Raw genomic sequence first — 16,129 nt, forward strand, 5'->3', positions numbered from 1 at the left:
CTCCATAGATATTTGGCTATATTACAGGACGATCGACGACTGGACTACTTCCTTCACCCGAGCCAAAAAGCAGCTCGAACTCGGAAGTCGGGGGTAGTGTTGGGGGAAAAAATGGACCACCCCATAAGTACAATTAAAGCACCCAAATCCGACAGTAAGCCTGACCTCATGCAGGCTGAGCTCATGCAGGCCGAGCCGAGCTTAGAAGGCCGAGCTCAAGCAGGCCGAGCTGAGCTCATGCAGACCGAGCTCATGCAAGCCGAGCCGAGCTCAGAAGGCCGAGCTCAAGCAGGCCGAGCCGAGCTCATGCAAGCCGAACTCAGAAGACCGAGCTTATGCAGGCCGAGCCGAGCTCATGCAGACCGAGCTCAGAAGGCCGAGCTCATGCAGACCGAGCTCATGCAAGCCGAGCCGAGCTCATGCAGGCCGAGCTCAGAAGACCGAGGTCGTCGTCCACATGCTGCGGCCACGCCCTGCACCAGTCTCGCCGTACCATGTTTTGCTTGTTGGCCACACCACGACACATCAACCAGGGACCATACCCTGCTACGACTGTCAAAAATTAATGCATATGGTCTCCACGGATTTCTGGGTTACTCAAAATCTCAGGCCATCCACGGCAACTTATTGACTCACTCAACTATGTCCGGTCACCCACAACAACTCATTGACTCCAGTTCTGTCCTCCACGGCAACGCATTAATTCAGATGACCACACTCAATCATGATGGTAACTCATTTAATTCGTCCGGTCACATCACAGGTAACCCTGTATCCCTCCTATAAATGGAAAACCTCTCTCTCTTAGAAAGGGGCTGGACTCTACAAAACTAGAGAGGATAATCTCTCTCCCCTTACACATATATTAGCCCCCTCTGATTTAAGCATCGGAGGGCCGGTGCCGGCGCCGGAAACCCCGGCCACCGGCTTTTTGCAGGTCTCCCGAAGGATGCCGCCCGCCGACGGACCGCCACCCGCCATCTCTTGCCGGAGCTCCCTCCTTCTCAGCCACTGGTCGCCCCCGGATCCAATTTCCAGCAACAATAATAAAAAATAATTCTCTTTCACATATTATTATTTGTTTGCTATTTATTTATTTTTGGTCGGTGCTTATTGTGGATCTTGGCCAGCAAAATTTACCGTTCTACGGATCATTGCGTACTCATGGTTTTGTCCAGAAGTAACGTGTGGTATCGGCAACATTATTAACATTTATATCATTTCCTCTCCCGTCGGGATGACCCAGCGGCTGAGGCCGAGGGTGAAGAAGAGACCACACTCCACGTGATAGCCCCTGCCTTTCCACCCGCGCCCCCGCTACTTTACAGCCAGGAGACATGGCCAGCTTCCTTCGCTTATTCTTCATCTCCCAACGGGAAAAGTCAAGGGTACGATGAATTCAGGGGGAGGCCTACAGCTCCCAATTCACTTCATCGATCGTAATAGGATGAAAAAGACAGAACACAAACCGTAGAAAATGATGACAAATAATAAACCACGGAGCAGTTCACCAAAAAAAAATAAACGACGGAGCACGCGCCGGCAGATAAAGGAAGAGCGGGGTGGAGATCTGCCAGGCTGCCGTTGGCTGCTAAGGTGGGGCGCAACGTAGATCCTATTTCCAAAGTAACCGGAATCTTTCTTTCTTTCTTTCTTTGTTTTTAACCGACCAAATTAAAACTCCACCTCTGGAGCTGGATCGATCCGACGGACGCCTCTGGATCTCCGTGGCAATTGCGAAGGACGTGGCTGAATCGGATTTGAGTCCTGCGCGTGCCGGTGATCTACGTTGCGGAGCTGATTAGCTCCTAGCGCAGGGAGGGTCGGGTAGCCGAGAATCAAGAGATGATCCCACGTCGAGCAATGAACCTTCTATATTCGTTGTGACGTGTATACGACAGAGGATCTTGGCTTCTCGCCCTCCATCATGCATGCCTAGTCCCGGATATGCTCCGAGATGTGTTACAGTTTTCACCATGCATTGTGTTCCATGGAGTATTGAAACCAGATTTAGATGCCAATAGGATACCGATAACATCCATATTTATATTTATTTTATTTGATAAATATAAATATAAATATTAATTAGATATATTTTTTTTGTTTAGTTTAAATAGTAGATATTAATTAGATGTTTAAGTTTTTATTTATATTTAAATAAATTGAAATATAAAAATAGAGCAGAATAGGTATTGTTCGATTCATTCAAATTTTTAATTTTATGTGTGATGGGGGCTCTGGATTTCGGATTTCTGATAATTTCGGTTGCACATGCAAATATCTTCGTGAATATCTAGGAGGGTCCGTCGTCTGCTATTTTGGTCTGAATCGTCCACCAAATGCATCCTGAATCATCATTGCAGTCCGTACGAAAGCGCCTCTGTCTTCCTGATATCATCTCTCCTCTCCGTACGTGTATTGTCCGGCGAATCTCTATTAGCTTGCAGCAGGGGTTGGTATTTACCTCCGACTTTATATTATCTTGAAGAATAAGAACTCTGATTTGAACTGATGAGATTGGAGTTTAATTTTGCTTTTTTTTGTTTGTTTGTTTGTTTTGTTTTTGTTTTTTCCGTCTGTGTTTTTGTTTCGGGCCTTTGGCCCCTTCTGTATTAAAAAGAAAAGCAACATCAAGTTCTACGTGGAAGCGGCATCAACCGTTAAAAAGCAGCACCTGTTGTTGAAGGTTCAAATAGTCTCTGTCATCGCGACACTACGTTGAGGACCACCAAAAGGAACTCCCTCTCATGCCATCGTAAAAACTATTATTTAGTCCCTATTGGAGGGTGTAAGGAAAATGATGATGATGATGAACACCGTAAATTTTTTTCCTCAAAAACAGATTCGCATGGTGATCCGCAACATGCCCAGGCCAGCACCCTCCCGATTAACATGGGCCGCGTACACTATGTCACACGGGCGCGATTGTGTGGCCTGGGTGTCTTTTAACTGCGGCCCTCCCGGGTGACCTTTTTCTCCAGTGTTCACGTGACGACGCGACGCTCTCTGAGACAGCTGCTGCCCGTCCACGCTCTTCTTTGTTCGCTTATGCCCGCCCCGATGCCTCACTGTTCCCTCTCACCCACTTCCTTCCAGGCCGGGCAAAACAGAGGGGGAGGGAGGGAGAGAGGAGCGGAAATTTAAGGTATAAAAAAAAAAAAAAAACCAGCAAGGCCTATCGAGCCTTCAGCTTCTGCTGCTGCCTCCCCAGCAATGCCGAAGCCTGGGAACGGCAAGAAGCTCCCTCTCCTTCTGCTATTGTTCTTGCTACTGCTTTCGCCGTCATTCCTCTCCTATAATCATGATAATAATGCTTGGGGGGCATTCGGCATCCCATCGCCGCCGCTGTCGGACGCGGAAGGTCTGCTTGCCTTCAAGGCCAAGGCCGACCCTGGCAACCGCCTCCCTTTCTTCGCCGACCCCGCCAACCGCTCCGCCGACCCCTGCCGCTGGGCCGGTGTCCGGTGCTCCGCCAAGGGGAGGGTGATCCGGCTGGTCCTCGAGGGCTACGGCCTAAACGGCACCTTCGCCGAACGCACCCTGCCCCAGCTCGACCAGCTCCGTATCCTCAGCCTCAAGGCCAACTCCCTCGCCGGCCCCATCCCGGATCTCTCCGGGCTCGTCAACCTCAAGGCCCTCTTCCTCGACCACAACCTCTTCGCCGGTTCCTTCCCCGCGTCTCTTCTCTCCCTCCACCGGCTCCGGACCCTCGACCTTTCCCACAACAACCTCTCCGGGCCCATCCCGCCGGCGCTCGCCTCCCTTGACCGGCTCTATTCCCTCCACCTCGAGTGGAACCGGTTCAACGGCTCCGTGCCACCCCTCAACCAGAGCTCCCTCAAGGCCCTCAACGTCTCCAGCAACGACCTCTCCGGCGCCGTGCCCGTCACCGCGGCCCTTTCCACGTTCGATGCGTCTGCCTTCGCCGGGAACCCCGGGCTCTGCGGCGAGGTCGTTCGCAAGGAATGCGGCTCTCATTTCCAGTTCTTTCATGGCGGCGGCGGCCCATCGGTCGCCCCGTCCCCAGCTGCCGCTGCCGGGCTGGGAGGGCAGCACGCAGGGTTTCTCCTTCCGGGCTCGGAGTCGTCATCTCGGAAGATGCACAAGAGGGCTGTCGTTGTGATCGAGTTCTTGGCCGGTGCCTTTCTCGTAATCGGAGCGGTGGGCGTTTCACTAGCACTGAAGCAGCAGCAGCAGAAGAAGAAGAAGAAGAAGGAGAGGATGAAGCAGGGGAAGATGCTGACACCAGAAAAGAATGCGTCAGGTACTGCCGTCGCCGATGCTCTGGAGATGGATGTGGAAGGTAACGCCGAGGAGATGGAGTGCAGGGCCAATGAGCTGGTGGCGGCGGCGGCGATGTCGGAGGAGAAAGTGAAGAAGCTGGGGAAGAGCGGGTGCCTGGTGTTCTGCGCCGGGGAGGCGCAGGTCTACACTCTGGAGCAGCTGATGCGGGCATCTGCCGAGATGTTGGGGAGGGGGAGCGTTGGGACCACCTACAAAGCAGTGCTGGATAACCGGTTAATTGTGAGCGTGAAGCGGCTGGATGCATCCAAGATGGGGATGACGGGGAAGGAGGCGTTCGAGCGGCACATGGATGCGGTGGGCAGGCTGCGCCACCCCAACTTGGTACCGCTGCGGGCGTATTTCCAGGCCAAGGAGGAGAGGCTGCTCGTCTATGACTACCAGCCCAATGGCAGTCTCTACTCTCTAATCCATGGTAGGCTTCCGGCCTCGCCTTCTTACCTCCTCGACGCATCCTTTTCTTTTCCTTTTTCCTTTTCTTTAGATTTCAACAATTGGAGTTACTGGACATCTCTTAATTTAATGTCAGATCCCATAAAATTGACCTAACTTGTTCGCAAGGATTAATGTCTGCGTTTCCCAGTACAGTTTAGTGACAGTAACTCTTTCACCAAAATTAGCAAATAATTGAATATTTAAATTTTTAAATGACGTTAATTTGCTGATGACCCATCTGTCTCTAAAACATATTTACGGGGGAAGAAGCGATTCATGATTTTTTTTTTTTTTTCATTTGGGGCTCGGCTTTATATGTCTGAATAGGAATAGGGTCAAAGCTGTCCATAGTGTACAGGTCATTTGGCTGATTACTGTCAAAAGATTGAGGCATTAAGAAGGGATCGGAGTGTCCCCCACCCATAACAATCAGGATATATAGGATGGGAAATCCCTGTGGTAAAAACTAAACTGATAGATTCTCTGCATTTTTTTATGTTTATAGTCAATATTAGGTTGATAGATCTACCTGATTAGGAATTGCTAATTCCATCAGTACTAGGTTTGACATTGAAGCTTCAGTCACCTCCATGAGCAGCTACTCAGATAAGTTACTAGGGTATAATGTCCTGGGTTTAAGCATGACAAGCAGGTTCTTTTCCAGGAAAAAGAAGGTAGCTTATTGGTTTTTTAGGATGTCTGAAGTTTTTGACAGCTAAAACTGTTAGTAGAGACCATGACTTACAAACTGAATTAAGCCAGTAGAACGTGAGATGTGAAATATTTTTTCAAGAATACAGTGTCTGGCACCTCTAGTATTATATGGCTGATGGTATGTAAAGATGAGGCTTTCTTGCAGCACTTTAAAATGGACTGGATGGTCGAACCATGTTCAAGTAAATGAGCACAATTACAGAGCAACATATATGGATAAATAGCCAAGGGGTTTATACATAGAGGGGGTTTGAAGCTTATATCAGCTCCCCAAGCAACTTAATATGGAGGGAACAAGGCTGTGCGAGTTCCTTCAGGGAAGGCGATAGACAAGTGAACAAGAGCAAGGTCATTATACCTCAAGCAATTATGTTGCAGGCATTAGAGATTCTTGTGGAAAGAAGAGGGAGATACTCTTGATCGGCACCAATGACTGGCCATCGTCAAAGGATTATTAGATGGAGGTGCTTTGTTGGACTAAGTTGATATACAAGTCATTTGGTCAGGATAGTCAAAAGTAATGGAAGGTTAACTGAACCAAGATATAAAGCCATGTGCTTTGAGAAAAATTTTACATTAATATCATTACGGAAGGTTCATTTGGTTAACATGAAAAGTTTGTTGCTTTGGGGGTTTATTTTGGGAATAGGGTTTGTTTCAGGAGTATACTTAGCAAGATTAAGCAAGATAGATAGTGAGATAACCTTCTTTCTTCAATATCAATGTGATAAGCGTCTATGCTACTCTCGTTGGGGACATGATGTCCTCCTATGTTTTTTATAGAAGATTTATTCATAAAACTTTTGTTTTTGTATTGCTTCAAGAATCAAATTAGACAAAGAAGCCAATAGAAAGAAATGATCAGAGAGGTTAATGGAAATGCAATTATGCACATTTCTCACCCTAAGAAGATAATAAGATGATATAGTCAGTGAAAAATAGAAATGGACCATTGGACATAAGTTTCTTACTGTTAAATCTTCAGAAGTGAGTAATCTTGGATCAAAACATTATGACTAAAATTCAGTTCATATAAGAGATATTATGTTTCTATTAAATAGTCATTTTATGATTAGATCTGTCTAGGTGATATATGATGTGTGTTCATCTTATTCTAAGACTAGCTTTGATGTTGGAGTGCCTAGGATGCATGTGCTGTAGCATGGGTTATGGGTCTTGGCCGCATAGGTGTTGGAACCTAACATGGGTCTTGTCTTGATAGGAAAGTTTGATGTTAGTTACTTCTAGGGAGTTTGATTTTCTTGAACTTTCTTTTTGAGAACTTTTGATGTTATTAAGAAAGTTTGTAGCTAGGGTTCTTTGAGCTAGGGTAGGACTTGGAATCCTCCATATTGGAAAGCTGAAGAAAAGAGTCTTCCTGTACTACTTATATATACCCACATCAGGGCTCCTCTTGCAATCATAATAGAGATACTTGAGTTATTGATTAGTGAAAATTCTTTTGTGAGAATTGTTCTTGCCTTCTCTCTACTCTCTCTCTTCTTTCTTTTGGTAGATTTCTAGGGTTTACGAGTGAGCATGTGAGAGTTGTATCCTTGGAGTATTTCGCCAAGATGTTTTTTTGGCTTTAGAAGAGAGTGCCCCCCTCCTTCTCTTCCAACTACAGTTTGTTCAATTTAACACCTTGCATAATGGGGTTTCTACCTCACTACAATTGGTTGAGTCGACATATCTTTCCTTCTTCGAGTTTTTAGCCTAAGTTCAACATCTTTCCGACGTTAGGCTTCCTAGTTTAGAACCTATGATCCGCTGTCTCTTAATTTCATGCAAAGCCAAGAGGATAGTATTTGATGTCATAACTTCCGACTTATTGATTTGGCTTGAGTTCTGAACTTGTTTTGGATCATCTTGTCCGAAGAGTATTTCCGGAGAGGGAAGAAAATTTACTCTACCTTGAATGCTCTTTGATCCTATTGACATAGGCTCATTTTCTTTTCCTGGATTTGGTTTAGTGTGGAGTAGTCAAGGTACAGATGTCATGCAATACACAAGATGTAGAATGCTTGACCTATAGGAGTTGTTGCTGGGGCTTTAGACTTTTTTGAGATGAAATTAGATCATGAGGAAGATATATTCCTTTTTTAAATATTTCATTATTTCCACCAAATTTTATAAGAATTAGAATGATTGCGATAATAATTTCAATAAAAATATTGAGTGTGTTGACAAAAGCAACAATACCAATGGAGTTCTAAAATTGGTGGAAGCGAGGTTCTAGTTCCAAGTGGATGATGGATAGGCAAAATCTAGGATCAATTGAGACTATCAACAACTGATCATCAATCTTATATGGCTGAGCATGATGCTGACATAAAGCATTTTTTATGTAAAAGCATGGCCTTCTCAACAAGCAAAGCTACAAAATCTCTCCAACAACCTATATAGTCAAAATAGGAGGAACAAACATCAAAACAACAATCAACTCATATTAGAGAATTTAGCAGTAATTTCCTTGATCTTCATTCTACTTGCTCCCAAAAAGGCTAATGGATGGGTATTCACAGGTATCAAGAGCCCCATCCCTCCTAAAATTTATTTGATTTTTGTATTAAGAGATCATCACCAAAGTGCCTAAAGCATAAAATGAGAATAAAGTTTGACTTTGCTCCTATAATGTTTTTGATTCTCATGCCTCTAAAATTAGCTTGTACTTCATATCCAAGTGATTTGCAAAAATCTGCTCAAAGAGGCAAGAGATCATGATAATAGCGAGATTTAAAATCTGGAAGAAATGGTAGATTTTTTTAACATCTCTATGGCTCTTAGACATTTCTTTTTCTACCAATTATGAGTAAAGATAAATTTAGAATATTTGTTGAAATCTTGATTGGAATGAGAATGTTGTTGAAATAAGAATATTGATACGGATATGTAGTAATACAAGAAAAGATAGACTAAGAAATGAAGTTATTCATAAAAAAGTGAAGTTAGCACCAATTGAGGACAAATTGAGAGAAGGATGACATGGATGGTTTGGACATGTACAGTGTAGACTGAGGGATGTACCAACATGGAGTGACTTGATACATGTAGAAGGAAATAGAGGTAAAGGTAGACCGAAACTTACATGGGATGAAGTAGCAAGGAAGGATTTAATATCGAAACATTTTTCAGAAAGTATGACTCTAAATCGAGTGGAATGGAGGAAAACTATTCATGTAGCTGACCCCTTTGGAATTAAGGCTAAGCTGAGTTGAGTTGAGGTGTTGAAATATTGATCATGGCAAAAATGTTAGATTTTGATAAATTCAACCAATTTTCTTTATTACAGTTTTTTTTGATCAATCATCACCATGCCATGTGAACATGTGACATTGATGCCTTTGAGTCATTTGGGCCTCCTTTTTTCTCTTTTGGAGCCGGGCTGATCATCCGAGCTTTATAAGTGGCTTCTTACGGTTGCTAGCTTATTTGCTCCTCTGTCACATTTAAGTGTCACATTGAGGGAGCAAACAAAGTGCTGTCTACATGGCACTTCATGATATCAACTTAATGTTAGCCTGGTAGCAGCAGTGTACCTTTTTAGTGTGAAGATGATTCAAATAGACATGCTCTATCTCAGTAATATATGTTTCCCAGTCCTTAATTCAGAAGTGCGCACACAGTACTGTTTGTCTTTGATAATCTTGAGGTTCATGTTTTACATATTACGGGGCACTAATTATTTTTCTCAACAAACTTAAATATTCTCGTGCAAAAAATCTTTGAATGGAAAGAAATCTGTTGAATCTTTCACAAAATAATGCCCAAGAGATACAAGAGCTATGTTCACAAAGATGAGCTTTAAATTTTTCTCAGATCACTATGACCTTTAATTTTTTCATGAACAAGGGTAAAGTGAGCTGATCTATGGTTTTCATTTGTAGAATCAGGGGACCTTAATTACTAGGAAATCTCTCCTACAGACTCCTGGTTCAGGTGAAGCTCATTGTCTGTGGAGAAAATGAGTAGGCACTTTGTTGGACTAAGTTGACATGCAAGTTTAATTAGTCAGGATAGTGTAATTTGAGGTAATATAAGTTAAATGAGGGGATTAACCTTGGAAGGCTAATTTAAACATGACATAGGTATGTTTTTTTGACAAGAATTAACTTTTAATAACTTTGAAAAATTCAACTTAGCTAACATAAAAAGTTTGTTGCTTTGGTAGTCATCTTTGAATTAAGATTTATTTTGTGAGTATACTTAGACAATCAAAGAAAGACAAGTTTTTTTTAATATTTTTTTAAGGGAAAGTGAGGGAGACCCTCCTGCATTATACTTGGATTTTCTTGAAGGAACAGTTTTTGCCTTTACTCAAAAATCAAAACAAAGAAGAGAAAAATCCAAGAGGGATTAAGAAAGGGATGACATAGGTTTTAGGGAAATGCACAAATCAATGTTCCTAAATCCTAGGAGGATGGCAAGATGATTTAGTAAGTGAAAATAGAAGTGGACAATTGAGCTAAGTTTATTATTGTTAAATCTACACAAAAAAGTAATCTTGTATCTAAACAGGAAGAGCAAATGTTCCAATTTGCTGAAAATCTCTATTGCTTTTAATAAACGGTCATTTATGATTAGCAATTTGTAAGGAATTTGTTGGTGATTTATGAGTACATAAGTTTGTCTTTAGCAATATGATTCTAGTTTACAAGCTATATCTTGACCATATCTCTTAATTACATGCAAAGCCGAGAGAACACGGTCTTAATTCCATAAATCTTGATTTCTTGATCTGGTTGGAGTTCGAAACTTGCCTTGGGCTATCTTTTCTGAAGAGGTCTTTGGGGAAGAGAAGAAATGTAACCTCGGTATAGGTTTTCTACCCCGAAAACTCTCAAGTCCCTTTGACATGGCATATTTTCTTTTGTTGGCTTTGGTTTGATATCATGAATTGCAAGATAAGAATGCCACATTTTATCTAAAGATGTTGTAGAATGTTTGACTTGTAGGGATTTTAGCTAGGGCTGTAGACCATTTTGTGATGAAATTAGATCTTGAGGAAGATATAGTCCTTCATCAAATATTGCCTTGCTGCCACTGAAGTCATTTCTCATGTGTCGAGAAATACGAACCAGAATTATCGGAACATCAATAGCAATTTCAATGACCACAATGAGTATGGCAACAGAAACTATCACGCCCTAGATCCAGAGCATGACATGGCTATGCAATCGAGGGGTACTGCCTATGATAACATGTAGTCAACATTACATTTAGCTTTCATATCCATCTCAAATATAATAAAATAAATAGGAATCTAATTTCATTACTTATTAAATAAAAATCAATATTGGTTCAGAGCATCTAAATCCAAACTCAATACCAAACCCATCACCCTCAACATTCATAAAATCATTAGCTATTTATAGTTAAATTCTTCTACAAAATCGCCAAGCTTGCTAGCACGAATTCCAAGCCGGACCAACCTTTGTCTCTACTAATCCTATGTGCGTGGAGAGAGAAAAATAAAAAGAGGTATATAAACGACACACCTCAATAAGTAAACCTTTCACTATCTTATCGAATCAAGCACAACTTTTTTCATATTAATGCATCATTTAAGAAAAATAACAAATATTCCAAAATAAGCATCTCATAGTACAATATATTTAAAACAAATCATGAATGCATAAATCATTTATATTTCAAAAACATAGCTTCAAATTCGTTTTGCAAGTCAATTTGGAATTATTTTTCTGCCATGTAGCCATATCATAGTTTAAAATATTGCTCATAGATATTTGTACTACAGTTATTTTATACCCATGATAGGGCCATAATCAACTGTATGTCATAGTCTGTCAACTTTACACCCGTTGGCGGGGCCATTACCAACTATTATACTCGCTGGCGAGGCCATTAGCAACTATTATACTCGCTGGCGAGGGCTCTTACGAACTTTATACCCGATGAGGGCCATACATAGCTATCTAAGAGCTTTTCAAATACTTATATCTTTTTCGTAAAACATACGCATAAATATATGAAAAATACTAAATGGCATGTTCATATTCATATTTCATAACAAAATTATTTTTATCAAATCATTCATGAAACTGTTTTTCATAATAAAGCATGGTTTTCATAACATATATGTTGATCCATAGTTTTAAGAAAAACATGATATTTTTACAAGCAGATTTTATGAATGGAAGACATGATCATAAAAAGTGCAAGATGTACTACAAGTTCGAAAACTAGTAAGGAGTTTAAGATTTACTTATCTCTTTCGTTTTAAGCTATCAAATTTTACTAGGTGATTTAGTTAACCCTATTAAAAATATTAAAAGCAATATTAATTTCTATTAAAATAAATAAAAAGAAGACGGTTGATCGGGTAATAGTGTTCGGAGTTCCAAGTGGGTCAGGCCTGAGTGATTCGATCAACAAATCATAGGGCATGGACTCGATCAGAGCCTCGGTTAATCTACATGGTTCATCAATGAAGGTTCAAGGACATTCAACGGGGCTAGGGTGATCAATCCAGTAGGCTGTCCGGGCACGAGGGCAGTTTAGGAACTCATTTCAGAGGTCAACTCGGATTCATAGATCAGGTCGACATGATCCGACTCTAGATTCATTGGACATTCTAGAGAGAGAAAGTGGAGAGAGGAGAAAGAGTGGAGAGAAAAGAGAAGAAACAAGAGAGAGAAATAAGAGAGGGATGGCTCTCTTTCCTCTTCTCTTCTTTTTTTCTTTCTTTCTTCTTTGGTAAAATAGAGGAAGGTGACTGGTGGCGGCCGTGGTCATGGTCATTCGGCCAAGTGGCAGTGGTGGCCAGTAGAGGGCAGTCGGCGGCAGCGGCCGGCGGCAGCGGCGGCCGGCGACTATCAACCCAAAAACAAGGTCAAACTGGGGGATGGTCATGGCTCAGTTGTTGGATTCCCAGCCTTCTCACCAACGGTTGAGGTCTGTCTCCGGCTCGGGGCCGATGCAAGGAAGGGCTAAAGCCCTCGGCGACGAACACCGATGACGGTGGCATTCGGAAGAAGGAAGAACAACTCGGCCAAACAGGGGAAATAAAACAGGGTCTTTGGTCAATTTTCGGTCTATTCCTCAACTAACGACCATGATGTCGGTCATAGAAAGAAGAGGAAAAAGAGAGGAAGAAGGTTGGGGCGTTACCTCGGCTCTGGCGAGCTCTCCGGTCTTAATTTTTGGCAGGCACAGTGACAGGCAGCTGCGAACTTCGACGGTAAAAAGAGAGAGAAGGGAGCTCGATGATCGTCAGTGGAGGAGAAAGAGCGGTGGGGAGGTTAAATAGGTGAGGTCTTCGAGTCCTAGACGAACTGAGATTGCCTTAGGAGTCCTTGATTCACGCCGGATTCGGAGGAGGAAGAAGATGAGTCTTCCTCCTCTATTGCTTCGTGCTAGGAGGCATGATGGGGCCTTGGGCCTGGCCTCTTCGGGCCGGCCCACTGGCCCAAGGAAAGTGCGGGCCGGTCAATGGAACGGGCCCTCATAGAAACAATAAGGGAGTGGAGTGAAACTTAAAGGAAGGTAGGTTTTCGTTCAGGGAGATGATGGGATGGCAGAGATCTAGGACCAAACTATGACACTTGTTCAGCAGCCTGTCTTTAATCTCATGTTGCCAGAGGTGACAGATGAAATTTATGGGAGAAGCATTTGGGTGTCATACAGAGAGAGTAACAAAGTGTTGTCCACAGTTCATAGCATCAATTTGACATTAGCCTGCTAGCAGCACTATAACATCCAGAGTGAAGTTCGGTTAAGCAGATATGCTCTGTAGGATGAATTGATAATATATGTTTCCCAGTCCTTTGTAAGTATGCAGAAAATGCTGTTACATCTTAATAATCTCATGGTTCATGCATAACATATTATTAGGTATTTATTGATTGCCAAAGAGGACTTGAAAATTCTAGTGCATGAAATATTTCAGATGGAAAGAAGTGTGGTAAATCTTTCACAGATGGTTGCCAGGACATACATGAACTATCTTCTGCTAACATGAAGAAAATGGAAATGAAGCAAACTGTCAGATCATTAGGCGCTTTAGTGTTTGCATGAACAGGAATAAAAAGAACTTATGATATAGAGTTTTGAGGTTTTAATTACCAGGAATCTTCTCCCAGAGGCTCGTGGTTTAGAGGAAGCTCATGTTCAACCCATGGAACAGTATTTCCATTTAGGGTATTTACCCATTAAATATTTGGCGTTCTGGTTTTATTATACTTTGGAATTAGAAGTCTGAAAACTTTTCCCCAACTTTTGATGCATCCGGGAACTTGATTATTATTTATTCAAACATCTGGAATTGTGTATAAACCTCCATACACATGATGTTTGCAGCTCCTGGTGTACTGAAGACAACTATACCTAATGTTAATCAGTATGGTATTAGAGCCCAGATTTGCTGGAGGTCATGAGTTCAAATCCTTCCAGTTTAGTTTTTATTTAATTATAACTGGTTTATTTGTTATCTCGATTCTTGTCTGTTTCCGACTCTGTTATCCCTCCATGCATGGTCTGACACTGTTTCTGATTCTTGTACAGACTGACTTAAATGAACTAGGACCCTAAAACCATGGAGTGGCAGAACACCTGAGTCAGTGCGACCGAGAGTTGCTTGAAAGGAGAGCAGTAAGAACATTAGTCACTGGATGTATTTACCTTATGCCCACTTCCAGTTTGCTTCTTAATTAGATGGTGCTGAAACATAAAAGAAAGCATAAATATGCCACTGAGCATCTGAGTGATTTATTCTATAAGCTAACAGTGAAAGTCTCAAAACTAGGTGCTTACATACAGATGACATGCACAGAGAGAGTTTGAGCAGTGGTATATCTGGACACAGATTTGAAGATCTCATGTTAGTGCAGTAGGATTGCTGCATACATACACAAATAACAAAAGGGTAGATGTACCTGCAGTGTGCTCGAAACCTCAATGAATCATTGATCATCCCTACTTGAAGAATCTTGTATTATTTATTGTCTATTTAGCTGGGAGCAGATGCTAACTAAAAGTTATTTAGTTAAACTCAACTTTGCAAGGATTTGGAGAGTACAAGATGCAGCATGGAGTCTACTATTTATTATGGGATAAGCTACACGCGTGCATTCAGTCCAGAAGTTATACATGAGGACAATAAGTTATAAACCAAGGTTTGAGCTATTTAAAAATCATATGCTACCAAGTTGCAGTATGTATACTTACCATTAAATAAAAAAGAAATATTCTCAAAAGTAAACCGAAAAAAAAAAAGATTTATTTCTTTTCCAGTTATATTCATATTTTATTGCACATCACAGTTTGTATTTCCAGGAAAACTAAAATTTTTTATTCTATATCTGTAGGTTCAAGATCAACGCGCGCCAAACCCCTTCATTGGACCTCGTGCTTGAAGATAGCAGAAGATGTTGCGCAGGGACTTGCATACGTCCATCAAGCTTCACGTCTGGTTCATGGCAATGTCAAGTCCTCCAACGTGCTCCTTGGTTCAGACTTTGAGGCCTGCCTGGCAGACAACTGCCTCTCATTTCTTGTGGAGCCATCAGATGGTGAGGATGACTCGGGGTACAGAGCACCTGAAACCCGGAAATCCAATCGAAGGCTGACACCAAGGTCAGACATCTATGCTTTTGGTGTGCTGCTGCTGGAGCTTCTGACTGGGAAACTTCCATTGCAGCACACGGTCCTAATTGCAACAGATCTGCCTGTTTGGGTCCGATCAGTGAGGGAAGATGAAGGTACTGACGATGAACGGCTTATGATGATCATTGACATCGCAGCTGCATGTGTTCGGTCTTCACCGGAGAGTCGACCAACAACATGGCAGGTTCTAAAGATGATTCAGGAAGTGAAGGAAGCAGACACTGGCGATAACGACAGTGACTCGACCTGCATTTCCTAAATCTAGAATAGCTGGATCCATATCTAATGGACCACCTCAGTTGTGTTACTCTTGTTACTCCAAGGGAAATAAGCAAGTCCGTAGTGTTGGTGTGTAAGGCCATAGCAAAAATTATTTCGGAATTGGGTTATTTGGTTTTGCCTCTGTTTATTTAGCTGTTGTGCTCAAAGCTTTGAATGTAATGGTAATACTTGTCGAGGTGATTGCTCAGATGCAGTAACAATCTAAATCTGTAGCTAACTTGTCATATAACTACTTTCAATTACGTGGCAGCAAGGTATAAATGGGTGGTATATAGGTGGATGCTTGTTGTACCAAGATGCTAGATCTATGATCAGTAAAACAAAGAGAGAAAATACCAGAAACAGATTTACTGGTTTGGGCTACCTCCGGGCGGAGATCATCGAAGTCGTTCATTGAGGGGGAAAGTACAAGGATGAGGGAAATCTCAGTACAAATCTTTAAATTTTATCAGCACCCAAAAGATCTGGAAACAAGGTGCAATCTCAAAATTCTAGGACGGGCGAGATTCGAGAATACCGAAGCACGGATAATGGGGCGCTTCTCCCAATCCCCCGATAATGGGGCCTCTGCCCAACCCATCATTCCCAAGCATACATTGCCATAAGAAATGTAGGTTGCCTTCAATCATTTGAACGTAACAATGCTGATGTAGGTTCGCAAATTTAGGTTCTTTTCAATCATCAAACAGACATTGGATGTGACATCCATAAGTAGACCGAACATATTATTATCCCTGGTGGGGGGCAAAATGGATGGTCCAGCTCACAGCTA

General features: G+C 42.3%; 1 protein-coding gene across 2 annotated transcripts; it reads left to right on the top strand.

Moving 5' to 3' along the window:
- Positions 1-2,979: 2,979 nt before the first annotated feature.
- LOC103709375 (putative inactive receptor kinase At5g67200) lies at positions 2,980-15,606 on the top strand. 2 transcript variants are annotated; one of them, XM_008794674.5, is made up of 2 exons: positions 2,980-4,717; positions 14,778-15,606. In XM_008794674.5, exons 1-2 carry the CDS (start codon positions 3,214-3,216, stop codon positions 15,332-15,334), a joined length of 2,061 nt encoding a protein of 686 aa, XP_008792896.3. In that variant the 5' UTR covers positions 2,980-3,213; the 3' UTR covers positions 15,335-15,606. The 2 variants fall into 2 exon arrangements, with proteins under 2 accessions (XP_008792896.3, XP_088570376.1); XM_088714250.1 differs by lacking the exon at positions 14,778-15,606 and adding an exon at positions 13,975-14,079 and having other exon boundaries at positions 3,071-4,717.
- Positions 15,607-16,129: the final 523 nt, after the last annotated feature.

This window comes from Phoenix dactylifera, chromosome 18 (genome assembly GCF_051530095.1).
Source record: "Phoenix dactylifera cultivar Ajwa chromosome 18, Ajwa_hap1_PhDact_Kaust_v1.1, whole genome shotgun sequence".
In the NCBI taxonomy this organism is placed as follows: domain Eukaryota; kingdom Viridiplantae; phylum Streptophyta; class Magnoliopsida; order Arecales; family Arecaceae; genus Phoenix; species Phoenix dactylifera.

What these genes read in the sequence shown, in the direction of transcription:
- LOC103709375 (XM_008794674.5), top strand. Translation starts at nt 3,214, where the DNA reads ATGCCGAAGCCTGGGAACGGCAAGAAGCTCCCTCTCCTTCTGCTATTG. An exon ending in TCTCTACTCTCTAATCCATG is followed by an intron (nt 4,718 to 14,777) that starts GTAGGCTTCCGG and finishes CTATATCTGTAG; the next exon opens with GTTCAAGATCAACGCGCGCC.